The sequence below is a fragment of the Lichenostomus cassidix genome, unplaced genomic scaffold, assembly GCF_008360975.1.
Source record: "Lichenostomus cassidix isolate B80296 unplaced genomic scaffold, HeHo_3.0 HiC_scaffold_898, whole genome shotgun sequence".
Lineage (NCBI taxonomy): Eukaryota > Metazoa > Chordata > Aves > Passeriformes > Meliphagidae > Lichenostomus > Lichenostomus cassidix.
In genome coordinates, this window is record NW_028147646.1 from 1 (window position 1) to 24,405 (window position 24,405).

A 24,405-nucleotide genomic window follows, 5' to 3' on the forward strand; every position below is an offset into this window, starting at 1 on the left:
TTTTTCTGATTTTTTTCTGATTTTTTTCTGATTTTTTTCCCATTTTTTTCCCATTTTTTTCTGATTTTTTGTGATTTTTTGGTGATTTTTTCTGATTTTTTTCTGATTTTTTGTGATTTTTTTCCGATTTTTTCTGATTTTTTTCTGATTTTTTTCCGATTTTTTTCTGATTTTTTTTCTGATTTTTTCCTGATTTTTTCCTGATTTTTTCCTGATTTTTCCTGATTTTTTCTGAATTTTTTTCTGATTTTTTCTGATTTTTTGTGATTTTTTTGTGATTTTTTCCCTTTTTTTTCTGATTTTTTTCTGATTTTTTTCTGATTTTTTTCCCATTTTTCCCCCATTTTTTCCCCATTTTTTCTGATTTTTCCCATTTTCTCACCATTTTCCCCATTTTTCCTCCATTTTCCTTTTTTCCCATTTTTTCCCATTTTTTCCCCATTTTTCCCCATTTTTTCCCCATTTTTTCCCAGCCTGCAGCAATCCCTCCGGCAGACCAATTAAAATACCACCAAGAACTGGAAGTTTTCCAACAAGAACTGGAGAGGAAAAAAGAAGAATTCCAACGAGAGCATCCGGATGTTCAAGGCCAGGAAGGTGAAGTTTTGGTGTTTTTTTATTTCATTTTCAGCAGGAAAATGTGAATTTTGGAGGATTTTCATAATTCCTAGTAATTGGATTTTTATTATTTGATTGAATTTTTATTATTGAATTGAATTTTCTCATATAATTTCATTTTATTATTTAATTTAATTTTATTATTGAATTTTATTATTTAATTTAATTTTATTATTTAATTGAATTTTCTTATTTAATTGAATTTTATTATTTAATTTTCTTATTTAATTGAATTTTCTTATTTAATTTCATTTTATTATTTAATTGAATTTTATTATTTAATTGAATTTTCTTATTTAATTTCATTTTCTTAAATTTAATTTTATTATTTCATTTAATTTTCTTATTTAATTGAATTTTATTATTTAATTGAATTTTATTATTTAATTTTCTTATTTAATTTCATTTTCTTATTTAATTTCATTTTCTTATTTAATTTCATTTTCTTATTGAATTTCATTTTCTTAATTAATAAGAAAATAATAAGAAAATAATAAGAAATAATAAGGAATAATAAGGAATAATAAGAAATAATAAGAAATAATAAGAAATATTAAGAAATAATAAGAAATAATAATAAGAAATAATAAGAAATAATAATAGGAAATAATAAGAAATAATAAGTAATAAGAAGAAGAAATATTAAGAAATTATAAGAAAAAATAAGAAAATAAGAAAATAATAAGAAATAATAACAAATAAGAAATAATAAGAAATAATAAGGAATAATAAGAAATAATAATAGGAAATATTAAGAAATAATAATAAGAACTAATAATAAGAACTAATAATAAGAAATAATAAGAAATAATAAGTAATAATAATAAGAAATAATAAGAAATATTAAGAAATAATAAGAAATAATAATAAGAAATAATAAGAAATAATGAGAAAATAATAAGAAAATAATCAGAAATAGTAAGAAATAAGAAAAAGTAAGAAAATATAATAAGAAATAATAAGAAAATAATAAGAAATAATAAGAAATAATGAGAAAATAATAAGAAATGATAAGAAAAAATAAGGAAATAATAAGAAAATAATAAGAAAATAAGAAGAAAATAATAAGAAAGAAGAAAATAATAAGAAAGAAGAAAATGATAAGAAATATAATAAAAAATAATGAGATAAGAAAATGATAAGAAATGAGATAATAAGAAAATAATAAGTGATAAGAAGAAAAGAAGAAGAAATAAGAAGAAATAATGAGATAATAAGAAATAATAAGAAGAAATAAGAAGAAATAATAATCAGAAATAAGAAGTAATAATAAGAAATAAGAAATAATAATGAGAAACAATAAGAAAATCATAAGAAAGTCATAAGAAATCATAAGAAAATCATAAGAAATAACAACAAATCATAAGAAAATAATAAGAAATAATAAGAAAATAATAAGAAATCATAAGAAAATCATAAGAAATAACAACAAATAACAAGAAAATAATAACAAATAATAAGAAAATAATAGCAAATAATAACAAATAACAAGAAAATCATAACAAATAATAAGAAAATAACAAGAAATAATAACAAATCATAAGAAAATCATCAGAAACACTAACAAACAATAAGAAAATAATAATAACAACTCAACCCCCAACTCTGGGATGTTTTTCCAGCAGCAGAGGATGTTTGGAGATCCTTTCGTTGAGAACAAAATAATAATTATGAGATAAGAAGAGATAAGAAGAGATAAGAAGGAGAAAAAATAATAAGAAATAAGAAGAAACAAAAAAAGATAATAATAAGAAAAAAGAAGAAGAAATAAGAAGAGATAATAATAAGAAAGAATAAGAAAGAATAAGAAAAATAAGAAATAAGAATAAGAAAGAATAAGAAGAAAGAATAAGAAAAATAAGAAATAAGAATAAGAAAGAATAATAAGAAAGAGTGAGAAAAATAAGAAATAATAATAAGAAAGAACAAGAAAGAATAATAAGAAAAGAATGAGAAAAATAAGAAATAATAATAAGAAAGAATAAGAAAGAAAACTAAGAAAACAAAGAAGAAGAAAGAATAAGAAGAAAGAAGAAGAAAGAAAAATAAGAAATGATAAGAAATGATTAGAAATAGTAAGAAATAATAAGAAGATAATAAGAAATAATAATGAGAAATGAGAAATAATAAGAAATAATAATGAGAAATAATAAGAAATAATAAGAAATAATAATGAGAAATAATAAGAAATAATAAGAAAATAATAACAAATAATAACAAATAATAAGAAGAAATAATAAGAAATAATAAGAAAATAATAACAATAACAAATAATAACAAAATAATAAGAAATAATTTCAAATAATAAGAAATAATAACAAATAATAAGAAAATAATAACAAATAATAACAAAATAATAACAAATAATAACAAAATAACAACAAATAATAACAAAATAATAACAAATAATAACAAAATAATAACAAAATAATCACAAAATAACAACAAATAATTACAAATAATAACAAAAAATTACAAATAATAACAAAATAACAACAAATAATAACAAAATAATAACAAATAATAACAAAATAACAACAAATACTAAGAAAATAATAAGAAAAAATAATCAGAAATAATCAGAAATAATAAGAAATAATAAGAAATAATCAGAAATAATAAGAAATACTAAGTAAATAATAACAAATAATAACAAATAATAACAAAATAATCACAAATAATTACAAATAATAACAAATAACAACAAATAATAACAAAATAATAACAAAATAACAACAAATAATTACAAATACTAAGAAAATAATCACAAATAACAACAAAATAATAACAAATAATAACAAATAACAACAAATAGTAACAAATAATAACAAATAATAACAAAATAACAACAAATAATAACAAAAATAACAACAAATAATAACAAAAATAACAACAAATAATAACAAAATAACAACAAATAATAACAAAATAACAACAAATAATAACAAAATAACAACAAATAATAACAAATACTAAGAAAATAATCACAAATAATAACAAAATAACAACAAATAACAACAAAATAATCACAAATAACAACAAAATAACAACAAATAATTACAAACACTAAGAAAATAATCACAAATAATCACAAATAATCACAAATAATCAATCACAAATAATAACAAATACTAAGAAAATAATCCCAAGTAATAACAAATAACAACAAAATAATAACAAATAATAACAAAATAACAACAAATAATAACAAATAACAACAAAATAACAACAAATAATTACAAATACTAAGAAAATAATCACAAATAATCACAAAATAATAACAAAATAATCACAAATAATCACAAATAATAACAAAATAATCACAAATAATCACAAAATAATAACAAAATAATCACAAATAATCACAAATAACAACAAAATAATCACAAATAATCACAAAATAATCACAAATAATCACAAATAATAACAAAATAATCACAAATAACAACAAAATACTAACAAAATAATCACAAATAATCACAAATAATTACAAATACTAACAAAATAATCACAAATAATCACAAATACTAACAAAATAACATCAAATAATAACAAAATAATCACAAATAATAACAAAATAATCACAAAAAATTACAAATAATCACAAATAATTACAAATAATAACAAAATAACAACAAATACTAACAAAATAATCACAAATAATCACAAATAATCACAAATAATCACAAATAATCACAAATAATCACAAATAATCACAAATAACAACAAAATAATCACAAATAATCACAAAATAATCACAAAATAATCACAAATAATAACAAAATAATCACAAATAATCACAAATAACAACAAAATAACAACAAATAATCACAAATAATCACAAATAATCACAAATAATCACAAATAATAACAAAATAATCACAAATAATCACAAATAATCACAAATAATAACAAAATAATCACAAATAATCACAAATAATCACAAAATAATCACAAATAATCACAAATAATCACAAATAACAACAAAATAACAACAAATAACAAAATAACAACAAATAATAACAAAATAATCACAAATAATCACAAATAATCACAAATAATCACAAAATAATCACAAATAATAACAAAATAATAACAAAATAATCACAAATAATCACAAAATAATCACAAAATAATCACAAATAATCACAAATAATCACAAATACTAACAAAATAATCACAAAATAATCACAAATAATAACAAAATAATCACAAATAATCACAAATAATAACAAAATAATCACAAATAATCACAAATAATAACAAAATAATCACAAATAATCACAAATAATAACAAAATAATCACAAATAATCACAAAACAATAACAAATAATCACAAATAATAACAAAATAATCACAAATAATCACAAATAATCACAAATACTAACAAAATAATCACAAATAACCACAAATAATCACAAAATAACCACAACCACCAACCCAACTGTGACATTTCCCAGCAGCAGAGAACATTTTGGATCCTCTGAACTCCCAAGAGTTGCAGCAAATCTTCCAAGGGCAGAACAGAATTCACCTGGTGCTGAAAGAGCTCAGCAAGCAGCTGGAAATGCTGCTGGAGGAGAGGAGGAGAGACCAGCAGGGACAGGTGAGAAATCAAAATTAAATTAAAATTATAAAATAGAATAAAATGGAAAATCAAATGTGAAATTAAAGGGGATTTGGAGCTCAGCAGAACCATTAATTCGCTTTTTTTCCATTATATTTTGATTTTTTTTCCATTTTTCTGGTCAGCAAGGACAGGTGAGAAATCAAAATGAAATTAAAAATATTAAATCAAATCAAATAGAAAATCAAATGTGAAATTAAAGGGGATTTGGAGGTCAGTAGCTGAATTAATTCGCTTTTTTTCCAATATATTTTGATTTTTTTTTCCCTTTTTCGGTCAGCAAGGACAGGTGAGAAATGGAAAAATTAAATCAAATATTAAATCAAATAGAAAATAGAAAATCAAATAAAATATGAAGTATAAAATGTGAAATTCAAGGGGATTCAGAGCTCAGCAAGCAGCTGGAAATGCTGCTGGAGGAGAGGAGGAGAGACCTGCAGGGACAGGTGAGAAATCAAAATAAAATTAATTAAAATATTAAATCAAATCAAATAGAAAATAATGAAATTAAATTTAAGGGGATTTGGAGCTCAGCAGCTCAATTTATTCGCTTTTTTTCCCATTATATTTTGAATTTTTTCCCCTTTTTCGGTCAGCAGGGACAGGTGAGAAATCAAAATTAAATGAAATCAAATAGAAAATCAAATCAAATAGAAAAGAAAATAAAATATTAAGTATAAAATGTGAAATTCAAGGGGATTCAGAGCTCAGCAGGCAGCTGGAAATGCTGCTGGAGGAGAGGAGGAGAGACCAGCAGGGACAGGTGAGAAATCAAAATTAAATTAAAATTATAAAATAGAATAAAATGGAAAATCAAATGTGAAATTAAAGGGGATTTGGAGCTCAGCAGAACCATTAATTCGCTTTTTTTCCATTATATTTTGATTTTTTTTCCATTTTTCTGGTCGGCAGGGACAGGTGAGAAATCAAAATGAAATTATAAAATATAAAATCAAATCAAATAGAAAATCAAATGTGAAATTTAAGGGGATTTGGAGCTCAGCAGAACCATTAATTTGCTTTTTTTCCCATTATATTTTGAATTTTTTCCCCTTTTTCGGTCAGCAAGGACAGGTGAGAAATGGAAAAATTAAATCAAATATTAAATCAAATAGAAAATAGAAAATCAAATAAAATATTAAGTAGAAAATGTGAAATTCAAGGGGATTCAGAGCTCAGCAAGCAGCTGGAGATGCTGCTGGAGGAGAGGAGGAGAGACCTGCAGGGACAGGTGAGAAATCAAAATAAAATAAAATATTAAATATTAAATATTAAATAGAATAAATTAGAAAATCAAATGTGAAATTAAAGGGGATTTGGAGCTCAGCAGAACCATTAATTTGCTTTTTTTCCAATGTATTTTGATTTTTTTTCCATTTTTCTGGTCAGCAAGGACAGGTGAGAAATCAAAATTAAATTAAAAATATTAAATCGAATCAAATGGAAAATCAAATGTGAAATTAAAGGGGATTTGGAGCTCAGCAGCTCAATTTATGAGCTTTTTTCCCATTATATTTTGATTTTTTTCCCCTTTTTCGGTCAGTAGGGACAGGTGAGAAATCAAAATTAAATTAAAATTATAAAATAGAATAAATTAGAAAATCAAATGTGAAATTAAAGGGGATTTGGAGCTCAGCAGAACCATTAATTTGCTTTTTTTCCATTATATTTTGATTTTTTTTCCATTTTTCGGTCAGCAGGGACAGGTGAGAAATCAAAATTAAATTAAAAATATAAAATAGAATAAAATAGAAAATCAAATGTGAAATTAAAGGGGATTTGGAGCTCAATTCAGCTGAATTTATGAGCTTTTTTCCCATTATATTTTGATTTTTTTCCCCTTTTTCGGTCAGCAGGGACAGGTGAGAAATCAAAATGAAATATTAAATATAAAATAGAATAAAATGGAAAATAGAAAATGAAATTAAAGGGGATTTGGAGCTCAGCAGAACCATTAATTTGCTTTTTTTCCCATTATATTTTGATTTTTTTCCCCTTTTTCGGTCAGTAGGGACAGGTGAGAAATCAAAATTAAATGAAATCAAATAGAAAATCAAATCAAATAGAAAATCAAATAAAATATTAAGTATAAAATGTGAAATTCAAGGGGATTCAGAGCTCAGCAGGCAGCTGGAAATGCTGCTGGAGGAGAGGAGGAGAGACCAGCAGGGACAGGTGAGAAATCAAAATTAAATAAAATATTAAATCAAATCAAATAGAAAATAGAAAATGAAATTAAAGGGGATTTGGAGCTCAATTCAGCTGAATTTATGAGCTTTTTTTCCAATATATTTTGATTTTTTTCCCTTTTTTCGGTCAGCAGGGACAGGTGAGAAATCAAAATTAAATTATAAATATAAAATAGAATCAAATAGAAAATAGAAAATGAAATTAAAGGGGATTTGGAGCTCAGCAGCTGAATTAATTCGCTTTTTTTCCCATTATATTTTGATTTTTTTTCCCATTTTCGGTCAGCAGGGACAGGTGAGAAATCAAAATTAAATTAAAATTATAAAAGAAAAAATAGAAAATAGAAAATGAAATTAAAGGGGATTTGGAGGTCAGTAGCTGAATTTATGAGCTTTTTTCCCATAATATTTTGATTTTTTTTCCCTTTTTTCGGTCAGCAGGGACAGGTGAGAAATGGAAAAATTAAATAAAATATTAAATCAAATAGAAAATAGAAAATAAAATGGAAAATCAAATAGAAAATCAAATAGTAAAATGGAAGTGGAAAAGAAAATAGGAAAAGAAAATAGGGAAGAAAATGGGAAAGAAAATGGAAAAGAAAATAGGAAATCAAATGGAAAATCAAATGGAAAATCAAATGGAAAATCAAATAGTAAAATGGAAGTCAAAAAGAAAATAGGAAAGAAAATAGGGAAGAAAATGGGAAAGAAAATAGAAAATCAAATGGAAAATCAAATGGAAAATCAAATAGGAAATCAAATAGGAAATCAAATATTAAATAGAATAAAATAGAAAATAGAAAATGAAATTAAAGGGGATTTGGAGCTCAGCAGAACCATTAATTCGCTTTTTTTCCCATTATATTTTGATTTTTTTTCCCTTTTTCGGTCAGCAGGGACAGGTGAGAAATCAAAATAAAATTAAAAATATAAAATAAAATAAATTAGAAAATCAAATGTGAAATTAAAGGGGATTTGGAGCTCAATTCAGCTGAATTTATGAGCTTTTTTCCCATTATATTTTGATTTTTTTTCCCCTTTTTCGGTCAGTAGGGACAGGTGAGAAATCAAAATTAAATATTAAATATTAAATAGAATAAATTAGAAAGTCAAATGTGAAATTAAAGGGGATTTGGAGCTCAGCAGAACCATTAATTTGCTTTTTTTCCCATTATATTTTGATTTTTTTTCCCCTTTTTCGGTCAGCAGGGACAGGTGAGAAATCAAAATTAAATTATAAATATAAAATAGAATCAAATAGAAAATCAAATGTGAAATTAAAGGGGATTTGGAGGTCAGTAGCTCAATTAATTTGCTTTTTTTCCAATATATTTTGATTTTTTTCCCCTTTTTCGGTCAGCAGGGACAGGTGAGAAATCAAAATTAAATATTAAATATTAAATAAAATAAAAAATAGAAAATAGAAAATGAAATTAAAGGGGATTTGGAGGTCAGTAGCTCAATTAATTCGCTTTTTTTCCCATTATATTTTGATTTTTTCCTTCGGTCAGCAGGGACAGGTGAGAAATCAAAATTAAATTAAAAATATAAAATCGAATCAAATGGAAAATCAAATGTGAAATTAAAGGGGATTTGGAGCTCAATTCAGCTGAATTTATGAGCTTTTTTCCCATTATATTTTGATTTTTTTTCCCTTTTTTCGGTCAGTAGGGACAGGTGAGAAATGGAAATAAAATGTTAAATATTAAATCAAATGGAAAATAGAAAATGAAATAGAAAACCAAATAGAAAATCAAATAGAAAATCAAATAGTAAAATGGAAGTGGAAAAGAAAATAGGGAAGAAAATAGAAAAGAAAATGGAAAATCAAATAGAAAATCAAATAGAAAATCAAATAGGAAATCAAATGGAAAATCAAATGGAAAATCAAATGGAAAATCAAATAGGAAATCAAATAGGAAATCAAATATTAAATCAAATATTAAATCGAATAAAATAGAAAATAGAAAATGAAATTAAAGGGGATTTGGAGGTCAGTAGATGAATTAATTTGCTTTTTTTCCCATTATATTTTGATTTTTTTCCCCTTTTTCGGTCAGCAGGGACAGGTGAGAAATCAAAATTAAATTAAAAATATAAAATCGAATCAAATGGAAAATCAAATGTGAAATTAAAGGGGATTTGGAGCTCAGCAGCTGAATTTATTCGCTTTTTTTCCCATTATATTTTGATTTTTTTCCCCTTTTTCTGGTCAGCAAGGACAGGTGAGAAATCAAAATTAAATTAAAAATATTAAATAGAATCAAATAGAAAATAGAAAATGAAATTAAAGGTGATTTGGAGCTCAGCAGCTCAATTAATTTGCTTTTTTTCCCATTATATTTTGATTTTTTTTCCTGTTTTCTAGTCAGCAGGGACAGGTGAGAAATCAAAATAAAATTAAAAATATAAAATCGAATCAAATAGAAAATCAAATGTGAAATTTAAGGGGATTTGGAGCTCAGCAGAACCATTAATTCGCTTTTTTTCCCATTATATTTTGATTTTTTTCCCCTTTTTCGGTCAGCAGGGACAGGTGAGAAATGGAAAAATTAAATCAAATATTAAATCAAATAGAAAATAGAAAATCAAATAAAATATTAAGTATAAAATGTGAAATTCAAGGGGATTCAGAGCTCAGCAAGCAGCTGGAAATGCTGCTGGAGGAGAGGAGGAGAGACCTGCAGGGACAGGTGAGAAATCAAAATTAAATTAATTAAAATATTAAATCAAATCAAATAGAAAATAATGAAATTAAATTTAAGGGGATTTGGAGCTCAGCAGCACCATTAATTCGCTTTTTTTCCAATATATTTTGAATTTTTTCCCTTTTTCGGTCAGCAGGGACAGGTGAGAAATCAAATAAAATTAAAAATATAAAATCAAATCAAATAGAAAATAGAAAATGAAATTTAAGGGGATTTGGAGCTCAGCAGCTCAATTAATTTGCTTTTTTTCCAATATATTTTGATTTTTTTTCCCCTTTTTCGGTCAGCAGGGACAGGTGAGAAATGGAAATTAAATGTTAAATATTAAATCAAATAGAAAATAGAAAATCAAATAGAAAATCAAATGGAAAATCAAATGGAAAATCAAATGGAAAATCAAATGGAAAATCAAATGGAAATCAAATGGAAAATCAAATGGAAAATCAAATGGAAAATCAAATGGAAATCAAATGGAAAATCAAATAGGAAATCAAATATTAAATCAAATATTAAATCAAATATAAAATAAAATAAAAAATAGAAAATAGAAAATGAAATTAAAGGGGATTTGGAGCTCAGTAGCTCAATTTATTCGCTTTTTTCCCAATATATTTTGATTTTTTTGCCCTTTTTCCGGTCAGCAGGGACAGGTGAGAAATCAAAATTAAATTAAAAATATTAAATTGAATCAAATAGAAAATCAAATGTGAAATTAAAGGGGATTTGGAGCTCAGCAGCTGAATTTATGAGCTTTTTTTCCCAATATATTTTGATTTTTTTCCCCTTTTTCGGTCAGCAGGGACAGGTGAGAAATCAAAATTAAATAAAATATTAAATAAAAGAAAAAATAGAAAATAGAAAATGAAATTAAAGGGGATTTGGAGCTCAGTAGCTCAATTAATTCGCTTTTTTCCCATTATATTTTGATTTTTTTCCCCTTTTTCTGGTCAGTAGGGACAGGTGAGAAATGGAAAAATTAAATCAAATATTAAATCAAATAAAATAGAAAATCAAATGTGAAATTAAAGGAGATTTGGAGGTCAGCAGCTCAAATAATTCGCTTTTTTCCCATTATATTTTGATTTTTTTCCTCTTTTTCGGTCAGCAGGGACAGGTGAGAAATGGAAATAAAATATGAAATGGAAAAGAAAATAGAAAATCAAATGGAAAATCAAATGGAAAATCAAATAGAAAATCAAATAGTAAAATGGAAGTGGAAAAGAAAATAGGGAAGAAAATGGAAAAGAAAATAGAAAATCAAATGGAAAATCAAATGGAAAATCAAATAGTAAAATGGAAGTGGAAAAGAAAATAGAAAATAAAATAGAAAATCAAGTAGAAAAGAAAATGGAAAAGAAAATGGGAAAAAAATAGAAAAAAAATAGAAAAAATAGAAAACAAAATAGAAAAAAATTAGGAGAGAAAATGGAAAAAAATAGAGAAGAAAATAGGAGAGAAAATGGAAAAGAAAATGGGAAAAAAAAAGAAAAAATAGAAAAAAATAGAAAACAAAATAGAAAAAAATAGGAAAGAAAATAGGAAAGAAAATAGAAAAGGAAATAGGAAAAAAAAATAGGAAAAAAAAAGAAAATCAAATAGAAAATAAAGAAAATAGAAAGGAAAATAGAAAAAAAAACAGAAAAATAGAAAACAAAATAGAAAATAGGAAAGAAAATGAAAAGAAAATGGAAAAGAAAATGGAAAAAAATAGGAAAAAAAAAGAAAATCAAATAGAAAATAAAGAAAATAGAAAGGAAAATAGAAAAAAAAACAGAAAAAAAACCCAAAATAAAATAGAAAATCAAATAGAAAAGAAAATAGAAAAGAAAAGAAAATAGAAAAGAAAATGGAAAATAAAAGAAAAGGTGATTCAGAGCTCAATTCAGCATCATTTATTCACTTTTTTCCAATATATTTTGATTTATTTCTTTTCCCTTCAGCTTTCCCAGCAAGATCTCCAAACAATTGTGAAAACTCAACAAGAGCTCATCAGACAAGTCCAGGAAATCAGGTAAATTCTGTGAAAAACCCCAAAAAAACCCCAAAAAAACCCCAAAAACCACCAAAAAAACCATAAAAAACCTAAAAAATACCCCAAAAAATCCCCAAAAAATCCCAAAAAACCCCCAAAATCCCAAAACCCCAAAACCCCCAAAATACCCCAAAATCCCAAAAAAAACCCCATAAAACCCCAAAACCCCAAAACCCCAAAATCCCCAAAACCCCCCAAAAACCCCAAAACCCCCAAAACCCCCAAAAACCCCAAAAACCCCCCAAAACCCCCAAAAACCCACCAAAAACCCCAAAAAACCCCAAAAATCCCAAAAACCACCAAAACCACAAAACCCCAAAAACCCAAAAACCACAAAAACCCACAAAAACCCCAAAAACCCCAAAACCCACAAAACCCACAAAAACCGCAAAACCCCAAAACCAAACCCCAAAACACCAAAAACCCCAAAACCCCAAAATCCCAAAATCCCAAAACCAAACCCCAAAACCCCAAAAGCTCAAAAACCCCAAACCCCCAAAACCCAAAACCCCAAATCCCCAAAAACCCCAAAACCCCAAAAAACCCAAAACCCCAAAAACCACAAAACCCCAAAAATCCCAAAAACCAAACCCCCAAATCCTCAAATCCCCAAACCCCCAAACCCCCAAAACCCCAAAACCCCAAAAAACCCAAAACCCCAAAAACCCCAAAACCCCAAAACCCCAAAACCCCCCAAAACCCCAAAAAACCCCAAAAACCCCCAAAAACCCCAAAACCCCCAAAACCCCCCAAAAACCCCAAAACCCCAAAACCCCCAAAAACCCCAAAAAACCCCAAAAACCCCAAAACCAAAATCCCCAAAATCCCCAAAAACCCCAAAAAACCCCCAAAAACCCCCAAAAACCCCAAAAAACCCAAAACCCCCAAAACCCAAAAAAACCCCCAAAACCCCAAATCCCCCAAACCCCAAAAAAAAATCCCAAAAACCCCAAAAACCCCAAAATCCCCCAAAACCCCAAAACCCAAATATCCCCAAAAACCCCAAAAACCAAAAAAAAAACCCCAAATTCACCCCAAACCCCAAAAAAACCCAAAAATAAAAAAACCCCAAAAACCCCCAAATCCCTCAAAACCCCAAAAAATCCCAAAAACCCCAAAACCCCCAAAAAACCCAAAATTAACCCCAAAAACCCCAAATAAACCCCAAAAACCCCAAAACCCCCAAAACCCAAAAAACCCCAAAAAACCCCCCAAAACCCCAAAACCCAAAACCCCCAAAAATCCCCAAAAAACCCCAAAAAACCCCAAAACCCCCAAAACCCCAAAATCCCCAAAAATCCCCAAAACCCATAAAAACCCCAAAACCCATAAAAAACCCAAAAGAAACCCCCAAAAAACCCCAAAAAATCCCCAAAACCCCAAAGAAATCCAAAATCCCCCAAAAACCCAAGAAAACCCCAAAACCCCAAAAACCCCAAAATCCCAACTGGAAACCCCAAAAAACCCCAAAAATCCCCAAAAACCCCCAAAAACCCCAAAAACCCCAAAACCCCAAAAACCCCAAAACCCCAAAATCCCCAAAACCCCAAAAAACCCCAAAAATCCCCAAAAAAACCCCAAAAAAACCCCAAAAAAACTCCTCAATTCTCTTTTATTTTCCACTCCAAGAACATTTCCTGAGATTTCCCTAAATAGGTCAATTTGATATTAAAAAAAAAGATTAAAAAATATATTAATTTTTTTTCTCTTCTTTTTCTTCCCCAAATCTTTTTCTACCTCCAGGAGAAAATTCGATTTATTTTCCTTCCAACTCCTAATTCTTTTCAAACATCATCTTAATATGGATTTTTTTGGGATTAAAGAAATGGATTTGGGGAGAAAAAAATAATATTTTTTTTTCTTCTCATCCTCTGAGGAAAAAAAAGATTTTAAGGAGAAAAAAAAGTAATTTTCTTGGCAAGATTGAGGAGTTTTTAATCATCTGCTTACAGCAAAATCGACAAGAAAAATCAAATTATTGTTGTAATAAATTGAATTTATAAGCAGGAAAAGGTGATTTTTATCTTGGATAAAGTTGGATGTGGAAATGGAAATTTTTTTTGTTCTGTCAGGAAGGAGAAGAATGAAAATAATAAAAATAATGAGATTATTTTCTCTTTTTTTTATTATTATTATTAAATATTTTTAGCTGGAGGAAATAATCCTCTTTTCAAAGGCAAAGGAACAAAATAATGATTTCAACATATTGATTGGAGATTAAAATATTTTTAATTTTCTTTTATTTAGTTTATCATCTCCGAGGAGATGAGTTGTGGAAAAGTCAACTTTTGGTGGATTTAATTTCTTTTTTTTTTTTGGTAAAAACCGAATGGATTCCCAAGGAGACAATATTAAGTGTTAGTATTAAGTGTTAATAGGAAATATTAATAGGAAATATTAAGTGTTAATAGGAAATATTAAGTATTAATATGAAATATTAAGTGTTAATAGGAAATATTAAGTATTAATAGGAAATATTAATAGGAAATATTAAGTGTTAATAGGAAATATTAAGTGTTAATAGGAAATATTAAGTGTTAATATGAAATATTAAGTGTTAATAGGAAATAATTATTAATAGGAAATATTAAGTGTTGATAGGAAATATTAAGTGTTAATAGGAAATATTAATAGGAAATATTAAGTGTTGATAGGAAATATTAAGTGTTAATAGGAAATATTAAATGTTAATAGGAAATATTAATAGGAAATATTAAGTGTTAATAGGAAATATTAAGTGTTAATAGGAAATATTAAATGTTAATGGGAAATATTAATAGGAAATATTAAGTGTTAATAGGAAATATTAAGTGTTAATAGCAAATATTAAGTATTAATAGGAAATATTAAGTGTTAATAAGAAATATTAAGTGTTAATATGAAATATTAAGTGTTAATAGGAAATATTAAGTGTTAATAGGAAATATTAATAGGAAATATTAAGTGTTAATAGGAAATATTAAGTGTTAATAGGAAATATTAAGTGTTAATACGAAATATTAAGTGTTAATAAGAAATATTAAGTATTAATACGAAATATTAAGTGTTAATAAGAAATATTAAGTGTTAATAAGAAATATGAAGTGTTAATATGAAATGTTAATAGGAAATATTAATAGGAAATATTAAGTGTTAATACAAAATATTAAGTGTTAATACGAAATATTAAGTATTAATACGAAATATTAAGTATTAATAGGAAATATTAAGTATTAATAGGAAATATTAAGTATTAATAGGAAATATTAAGTGTTAATATGAAATATTAAGTATTAATACGAAATATTAAGTGTTAATAGGAAATAATTATTAATAGGAAATATTAAGTATTAATAGGAAATATTAAGTATTAATATTAAATATTAATCTCTCCCAGAAAAAGTGCTGCTTGGAGAAAAGGTGGTTTGGGGAAAAAGAATGAAAATAATTCCAATTATTTCTGAGGAGCTCAAAGATGTTTATTCCAGAATGAGGAAAAAATTGGGAAAAATTAAATATTTCAAATTATTTTAATGAGTTAAAAGTTGTTATTCCAGAATAAGGAAAAATTGGGGAAAATAATGAAATAATTCAAATTATTTCCTGAGGATCTCAAAAATGTTATTCCAGAATAACCAAAATCTGTTTTTTTGGGACTAAATACAGAATGAAATATTTTTATAAAAAACCCCAATTTGATGAAATAAACCCAAAAAAATTTTCGACTTTTTTGCAAAAAAACGAAATTTTTCAAGAAAAAACTTTCGCGGCTTTTTGCGGAAAAATGAAATTTTTCAATCCATTCCAAGGAACTAAAAGACATCCAGAATGACCAAAATCTGGTTTTTTGAAAGTAGTTTTTTTAGGACTAAATACAGAATGAAATATTTTTAAAAAATCCCAATTTACCAAAACGAACCCAAAAAAACTTTCGCCGTTTTTTGTGGAAAAATGAAATTTTTCAAACCATTTCCAAGGAACTAAAAGACATCCAGAATAACCAAAATCTGGTTTTTTTGGGACTAAATGCAGAATAAATTATTTTTAAAGATGTCCAGAATAAGGAAAAGCTGGTTTGGTTGGCAATGAATGCAGAATGAAGTATTTTTTGAAAAAATCCCAATTTGACAAAACGAAGCTAAAAAATATTTTGCCGCTTTTTGCGGAAAAACAAAATTTTTCGGATTGAAATATTTCTGAGGAGCTCAAAGATGTTATTCCAGGATGACAAAAAGCTGGTTTGGTTGGCAAAGAATGCAGAATGAACTATTTTAAAACACAGTTAAAATTGGGATTTTTTTTAAAATATCGTTTAAAACTATTTTGAAAAAATCCCGATTTGCCGCAAACGAAGCTAAAAAAAAAACCCCATTTTGCCGCCTTTTTGCGGAAAAACGAAATTTTTCGGATTGAAATATTTCTGAGGAGCTGAAAGATGTTATTCCAGAATAAGCAAAATCTGGTTTTTTGGGACTAAATACAGAATGAATTTTTAAAAAAAATCCCAATTTGATGAAATAAACCCAAAAGATTTTCGCCGTTTTTTGCGGAAAAATGAAATTTTTCAAGAAAAAAATTTTCGATTTTTTGCCGAAAATCCAAATATTTCAAATTATTCCGAGGAACTAAAAAATGTTATTTCAGAATAATGAAAAGTTGGTTTTTTTGGGACTAAATACAGAATTAATTATTTTAAAAATCCCAATTTGACGAAACGAACCCAAAAAAATTTTCACCGTTTTTTGCGAAAAAACGAAATTTTTCAAGAAAAAAACTTTCGATTTTTTGCCGAAAATCCAAATATTTCAATTTATTTCTGAGGAACTAAAAAATGTTATTCCAGAATAACCAAAATCTGTTTTTTGGGACTAAATACAGAATGAAATATTTTTAAAAAATCCCAATTTGACGAATAAACCCAAAAAATTTTCGCCATTTTTGCGAAAAAACGAAATTTTTTGAGAAAAAACTTTTGCCGTTTTTTGCCGAAAATCCAAATATTTCAAATTATTTTTCAACCAACTAAAAAATGTTTTTTCCAACCTAACAAAAATCAATTTTCTGGTTTTGCAGGAGCTCGGTGGGTGATGCTCTGAGCTCTGCAGCTCGAGAACCGGCGGGAGGTTCGGAAATAATTCAACATTTCAACGACGTCAAGGAGCAGCTTCACCTCGTCAGGAGAGACGTCGAGCGTTTGGCGCAAAGAAATGTGAGTTTTGGGGGTTTTTTGGGGGTTTTTGGGGGTTTTTTGGGGGTTTCTAATTCATCCCCAAAAAATCACCCGAAAAATCCCAAAAATCACCCAAAAAATCAGCCAAAAATCAGCCAAAAACCAACAAAAAATCACCCAAAAAACCACCAAAAAACCACAAAAAAATCACCAAAAAAACACCAAAAAATCACCCAAAAAACCACAAAAAAATCCCAAAAAATCCCCAAAAAATCACCCAAAAATCACCCAAAAAATCACTAAAAAATCACCCAAAAAATCACCCAAAAATCCCTAAAAAATCAACAAAAAATCACCAAAAAATCACCAAAAAATCCCCAAAAAACCACCAAAAAATCACTAAAAAATCACCCAAAAAATCAACCAAAAAATTCCCTGAAAACCACCCAAAAATCACCAAAAAATCCCAAAAAACCACCAAAAAATCACTAAAAAATCACCAAAAAATCACCCAAAAATCACTCAAAAAATCCCCAAAAAATCACCCAAAAAATCGCCAAAAAATGACTAAAAAATCACCCAAAAAATCACCCAAAAATCACTCAAAAATCACCCAAAAAATCAGCAAAAAAATCACCCAAAAAATCACCAAAAATCACCAAAAAATCACCCAAAAAATCACCTAAAAACCACCAAAAAATCACCCAAAAAAATCACCCAAAAACCACCCAAAAATCACTAAAAAATCACTAAAAAATCACCCAAAAAACCACCAAAAAATCACCCAAAAAATCACCCAAAAACCACCAAAAAACCACCCAAAAATCACTAAAAAATCACTAAAAAATCAACAAAAAATCACCCAAAAATCACTAAAAAAACCACCCAAAAATCCCCAAAAAATCCCCAAAATCCACCAAAAATCCCCAAAATCCACCAAAAATCCCCAAAAAATCACCAAAAATCACCAAAAATTGCCCAAAAATCACCCAAAAAATCCCCAAAAAACCACCCAAAAATCAACAAAAAATCACCCAAAAAACCACCCAAAAATCCCCCAAAAACCACCAAAAAATCACTAAAAAATCTCCCAAAAAACCACCCAAAAATCACCCAAAAAATCACCCAAAAAATCCCCAAAAAATCACCAAAAAATCACCAAAAAATCACCAAAAAATCACCCAAAAAACCACCAAAAAATCACCCAAAAATCACCCAAAAACCACCCAAAAATCACTAAAAAATCTCAAAAAAACCACAAAAAAATCCCCAAAAAATCACCCAAAAAACCACCAAAAATCACCCAAAAATCACTAACAAACCACCCAAAAAATCACCCAAAAATCACAAAAAAATCACCCAAAAATTACCAAAAAACCACCAAAAAATCACCCAAAAATCACCAAAAAATCCCCAAAAAACCACCCAAAAAATCACCAAAAAATGACCAAAAATCACTAAAAAATCCCCAAAAAATCACCCAAAAACCACCAAAAAATCACCCAAAAATCCCCCAAAAAACACCCAAAAATCACCAAAAAACACCCAAAAATCATCCAAAATCACCCAAAAACCACCCAAAAATGACCCAAAAAACACCCAAAAAATCACCAAAAAATCACCAAAAAATCCCCCAAAAATCACCCAAAAACCACCAAAAAATCACCCAAAAACCACCAAAAAATCACCAAAAAAATCACTAAAAAATCCCAAAAAAAATCCCCAAAAAATCACCAAAAAATCACCCAAAAATCACAAAAAAATCACCCAAAAAATCACCCAAAAATCACCCAAAAAATCACCCAAAAACCACCAAAAAATCACCCAAAAAACCACCAAAAAATCACCCAAAAAATCACCCAAAAAACCACCAAAAATCCCTAAAAAATCCCCAAAAAATCCCCAAAAAACCACCAAAAAATCACTAAAAAATCACCAAAAAATCACCCAAAAATCACCCAAAAAATCCCCAAAAAATCACCAAAAAATCTCAAAAAAATCACTAAAAAACCACCCAAAAAATCCCCAAAAAACCACCAAAAAACCACCAAAAAATCACCCAAAACACCTCCAAAAAATCACTAAAAAATCCCCATTTTGGGGGATAATTTGAGTTTTGATAATTTAAATTTTGGCTAATTTAAATTTTGGATAATTTGACTTTTGATCATTTAAATTTGGATAATTTGAATTTTGATAATTTAAATTTTGGATAATTTGAATTTTGGATAATTTGAGTCATTTAAATTTTGGACAATTTGAGTTTTGATAATTTAAATTTTGGATAATTTCAGTTTTGGATAATTTAAATTTTGGATAATTTAAATTTTGGATAATTTCAGTTTTGATAATTTAAGTTTTGATAATTTAAGTTTTGGATAATTTAAATTTGGATAATTTGAATTTTGGATAATTTAAATTTGGATAATTTAAATTTTGGATAATTTAAATTTTGGATAATTTAAATTTTGGATAATTTGAATTTTGGATAATTTAAATTTTGGATAATTTAAATTTTGATCATTTAAATTTTGGATAATTAAATTTTGGATAATTTAAATTTCGGATAATTTAAATTTTTGGATAATTTAAATTTTGGATAATTTGAATTTTGGATAATTTAAATTTCGGACAATTTAAATTTTGATAATTTAAATTTTGGATAATTTAAATTTTGGATAATTTGAATTTTGGATAATTTAAATTTTGGATAATTTGAATTTTGGATAATTTAAGTTTTGGCTAATTTGAATTTTGGACAATTTTAAATCTTAAAATTTGAATTTTGATCATTTGAATTTTGGATAATTTGAATTTTGATAATTTGAATTTTGATCATTTAAATTTTGGATAATTAAATTTTGGATAATTTAAATTTTGGATAATTTAAATTTCGGACAATTTAAATTTTGCACCATTTAAAATCTTAAAATTTCAATTTTGATTATTTTTTTGGGTCAAATTTCAGCTATTTTTCACTCTTTTTTCTTTTCTCTCTCCTCTCTTTTTTCAGCCATCGAGTGAGAAAGTGAAATGTCCAGAATTTCCACCATTTCCCTCCTGTTTATCCACTTTGCATTTTCTGGTTTTTGTGGTTCTGCAGAGCCTTTTGGTCCTGATTTATGTTGTGTACAGGTGAGGCTGGCAGAGGAAAAAATTCAATTTTGGGGGAAAAAATGGAATTTTGGAGGAAAAAATTGAATTTTGGAGGAAAAAAATTGAGTTTTGGAGGAAAAAAATGGAAATTTGGAGGAAAAAAATTGAGTTTTGGAGGAAAAAAATTGAATTTTGGGGAAAAAAATGGAATTTTGGAGGAAAAAAATGGAATTTTGCGGAAAAAAAAATGGGTTTTGGGGAAAAAAATGGAGTTTTGGAGGAAAAAATTGAATTTTGGAGGAAAAAAATTGAGTTTTGGAGGAAAAAATGGAATTTTGGGGAAAAAATTGAGTTTTGGAGGAAAAAGTTGAATTTTGGAGGAAAAAATTTAGTTTCACCAGGAAAAAAAATGAGTTTTGGAGGAAAAAAATTGTTGGAGTTTTGGAGGAAAAATGGAATTTTGGAGGAAAAAATTGAGTTGGAGGCATTGAATTTTGGAGGAAAAAAAATGGAGTTTGGAGGAAAAATGGGATTTGGAGGAAAAAAAAATTGAATTTTCTGGAAAAAATGAGTTTTGGAGGAAAAAAATGGAATTTTGGAGGAAAAAATTGAATTTTGGAGGAAAAAATTGAGTTTTGGAGGAAAAAAATTGAATTTTGGAGGAAAAAATTGAGTTTTACAGGGAAAAAAAATTGAGTTGGAGAAAAAAAATAATGAGTTTTGGAGGAAAAAAATTGAGTTTTGGAGGAAAAGAATTGAATTTTGGAGGAAAAAAAAAATTGAGTTTTGGAGGAAATTTAGTTTTGGAGAAATTTGAATTGGAAAAATCAAATTTCGTAGAAAAAAATTGAATTTTGCAGAAAAAAATTGAATTTTGCAGAAAAAAAATGAATTTTGGAGGAAAAAAATGGAATTTTGGAGAAAAAAATTGAATTTTGGAGGAAATTTAGTTTTGGAGAAAATTGGATTTTGGAAAAAATCAAATTTCGTAGAAAAAAATTGAATTTTGGAGGAAATTTAGTTTTGGAAAAAATTGAATTTTGGAGAAAATTGAATTTGGCAGAAAATTGAATTTTGGAGAAAATTGGATTTTGGAGGAAAAAAATTGAATTTTGGAGGAAAAAATGGAAATTTGGAGGAAAAAAAATGAGTTTTGGAGGAAAAAAATGGAGTTTTGGAGGAAAAAAATTGAATTTTGCGGAAAAAAAAATGAGTTTTGGAGGAAAAAAATTGAGTTTTGGAGGAAAAAAATTGAATTTCAGAGGAAAAAAATGGAAATTTGGAGGAAAAAAATGGAATTTTGGCAGAAAAAAATTGAGTTTTGGAGGAAAAAATTGAATTTTGGAGGAAAAAAATGGAGTTTTGGAGGAAAAAAATTGAATTTTGGAGGAAAAAAATTGAGTTTTGGGGGAAAAAATTGAATTTTGGAGGAAATTTAGTTTTGGAAAAAATTGAATTTTGGAGAAAATAGAATTTTGTAAAAAATTGAAATTCGCAAAAAATTGAATTTCGTAGAAAAAAATTGAATTTTGGCAGAAAAAAATTGAATTTTGCAGAAAATTGAATTTTGTAAAAAATCGAATTTTGTAGAAAATAATTGAATTTTGCAGAAAATCAAATTTGGAGAAAATTGGATTTTGGAGGAAAAAAATTGAATTTTGGAGGAAAAAATGGAAATTTGGAGGAAAAAAATTGAATTTTGGAGGAAAAAAATGGAGTTTTGGAGGAAAAAATGGAATTTTGGAGGAAAAATATTGAGTTTTGGGGAAAAAAAATTGAGTTTTGGAGGAAAAAAATGGAATTTTGGGGAAAAAAATTGAATTTTGGAGAAAAAAAATGGAATTTTGGAGAAAAAAAATTAAATTTTATCTGATTTTTATATGATTTTTATCTAATTTTAATATGATTTTTATATCTGAATTTTATATTATTTTTATCTGATTTTTATCTGATTTATATCAGAATTATATCTGATTTTATCTGATTTTATATGATTTTTATATGATTTTTATACAATTTTATCTAGTTTTTACATCATTTTTATCTGATTTTAATCTGATTTTTATCTGTTTTATATCTGATTTTTATATTATTTTTATATTATTTTTATCTGATTTATATCAAATTATATCAGATTTTATCTAATTTTTATCTGATTTATATCTAATTTTTATCTAATTTATATCTGATTTTACATCATTTTTACATCATTTTCTCTGATTTTAATCTGATTTTAATATGATTTTTCTCTGATTTTTCTCTGATTTTAATCTGATTTTTCTCTGATTTTTACCTCATTTTTCTCTGATTTTTCTCTGATTTTTCTCTGATTTTTACCTCGTTTTAATCTGATTTTAATCTGATTTTTCTCTGATTTTTCTCTGATTTTAATCTGATTTTTCTCTGATTTTTCTCTGATTTTAATCTGATTTTTATCTGATTTTAATCTGATTTTTATCTGATTTTAATCTGATTTTTCTCTAATTTTAATCTGATTTTTCTCTGATTTTAATCTGATTTTCTCTGATTTTTCCCTTCCAGGAGCCAGCAGGAAGCAGCAGCCAAGAAATTCTTTTAACAACCAAAATTCCACCGAAAAATCCCAAATTTCTCCAAAAACAGGAAAAAATTTTCTGTTTTTTTTTTAACTTCAAACTTCTAAATTATTGCATTTTGTGGAATAAAAATGAATTTTTTCTGTTCAACTCCTGATGGGAAAAAAATGTTATTTTTGGGGGTTTTTTAGCTCATTTTTTGCAGAATTTTTGGGGAAAAAAATGGGAAAAAAACCTCAAAAAATCGGATTTTTTTGGGGTTTTTTAGCTCATTTTTTGCAGAATTTTTTGGGAAAAAAACCTCAAAAAATCGGATTTTTTTGGGGTTTTTAGCTCATTTTTTGCAGAATTTTTTGGGAAAAAATGGGGAAAAAAAACCTAAAAATCAGATTTTTTTGGTTTTTTTTAGCTCATTTTTTGCAGAATTTTTTGGGAAAAAATGGGGAAAAAAACCTCAAAAAAATGTTATTTTTTGGGGTTTTTTTAGCTCATTTTTTGCAGAATTTTTTGGGAAAAAATGGGGAAAAAAACCTCAAAAAATCGGATTTTTTTGGGGTTTTTTAGCTCATTTTTTGCAGATTTTGAACCTCAAAAAATCCGATTTTTTTGGTTTCAGCTCGCTTTTTTGAAAATACAAAATCGGATTTTTTGGGTTTTTTTAGCTCTTTGTAGAATTGAAAAAGAGAAAAAAATAAAATCAGGTTAATTTGCTCATTTTAGATTTTGAGGAAAAGGAAAAAAAACCCCAAAAAATCGGATTTTTTTGGGTAAAAATTCATTATAAATATTTGAATTTTTATCACTGAAATGAAACCAAAATGAGAATATTTGAAATGAAAAATATTCTCATTTTTTGGGGGATTTTTGGAGCTTTTCAAGGTGTTAAAAATCAATTTTTCCTCGATTTTGCCTGAATTTGAAAAATATCAAAATAAATATATTTTTGGTTTTTTCAGTGAGGATTTATTTCAGGAGAAAAAATTGAAAAAAATTGAAATTTTGGGATTTTGGGATTTTTGGGATTTTTGGGATTTTTGGGATTTTTAGTTTTCCAACACCAGCAGAAGTTTCAAGTGCCTTAAGTTGAAATTATTCCCAAAAAATGGTTTTTTGGGTTTTAATTAAAATTGAATTTTTTTTTAATTAATGGGATGAAAAATGTGGAATAAATGGAATAAAAATGTGGAATAAATATTGAATTAAAATGTGGAATAAAAGGGAATAAAAATGTGGAAAAATATGGAATTAAAATGTGGAATAAATGGAATAAAATGGAATAAAAATGTGGAATAAATGGAATAAAAAATGGAAGAAAAATGTGGAATAAATGGAATAAAAATGTGGAAAAATATGGAATAAAAATGTGGAATAAATGGAATAAAAATGGAATAAAAATGTGGAATAAATGGAAGAAAAACCATGAAATAAATG

General features: G+C 26.3%; 1 protein-coding gene across 1 annotated transcript in view; it reads left to right on the forward strand.

Annotated features, from left to right (window-relative positions):
- The first annotated feature begins 499 nt into the window (after positions 1 to 499).
- The window catches only part of LOC146420986 (complexin-4-like), a 29,233-nt gene continuing 5,327 nt past the window's right edge, over positions 500 to 24,405 (forward strand). The window contains exons 1-3 of the mRNA XM_085047826.1: positions 500 to 597; positions 12,083 to 12,153; positions 17,227 to 17,364. Coding sequence (XP_084903952.1) covers positions 580 to 597; positions 12,083 to 12,153; positions 17,227 to 17,364 — 227 coding nt within the window. The 5' untranslated portion in view covers positions 500 to 579. The remainder of the gene's footprint in view (positions 598 to 12,082; positions 12,154 to 17,226; positions 17,365 to 24,405) is intronic.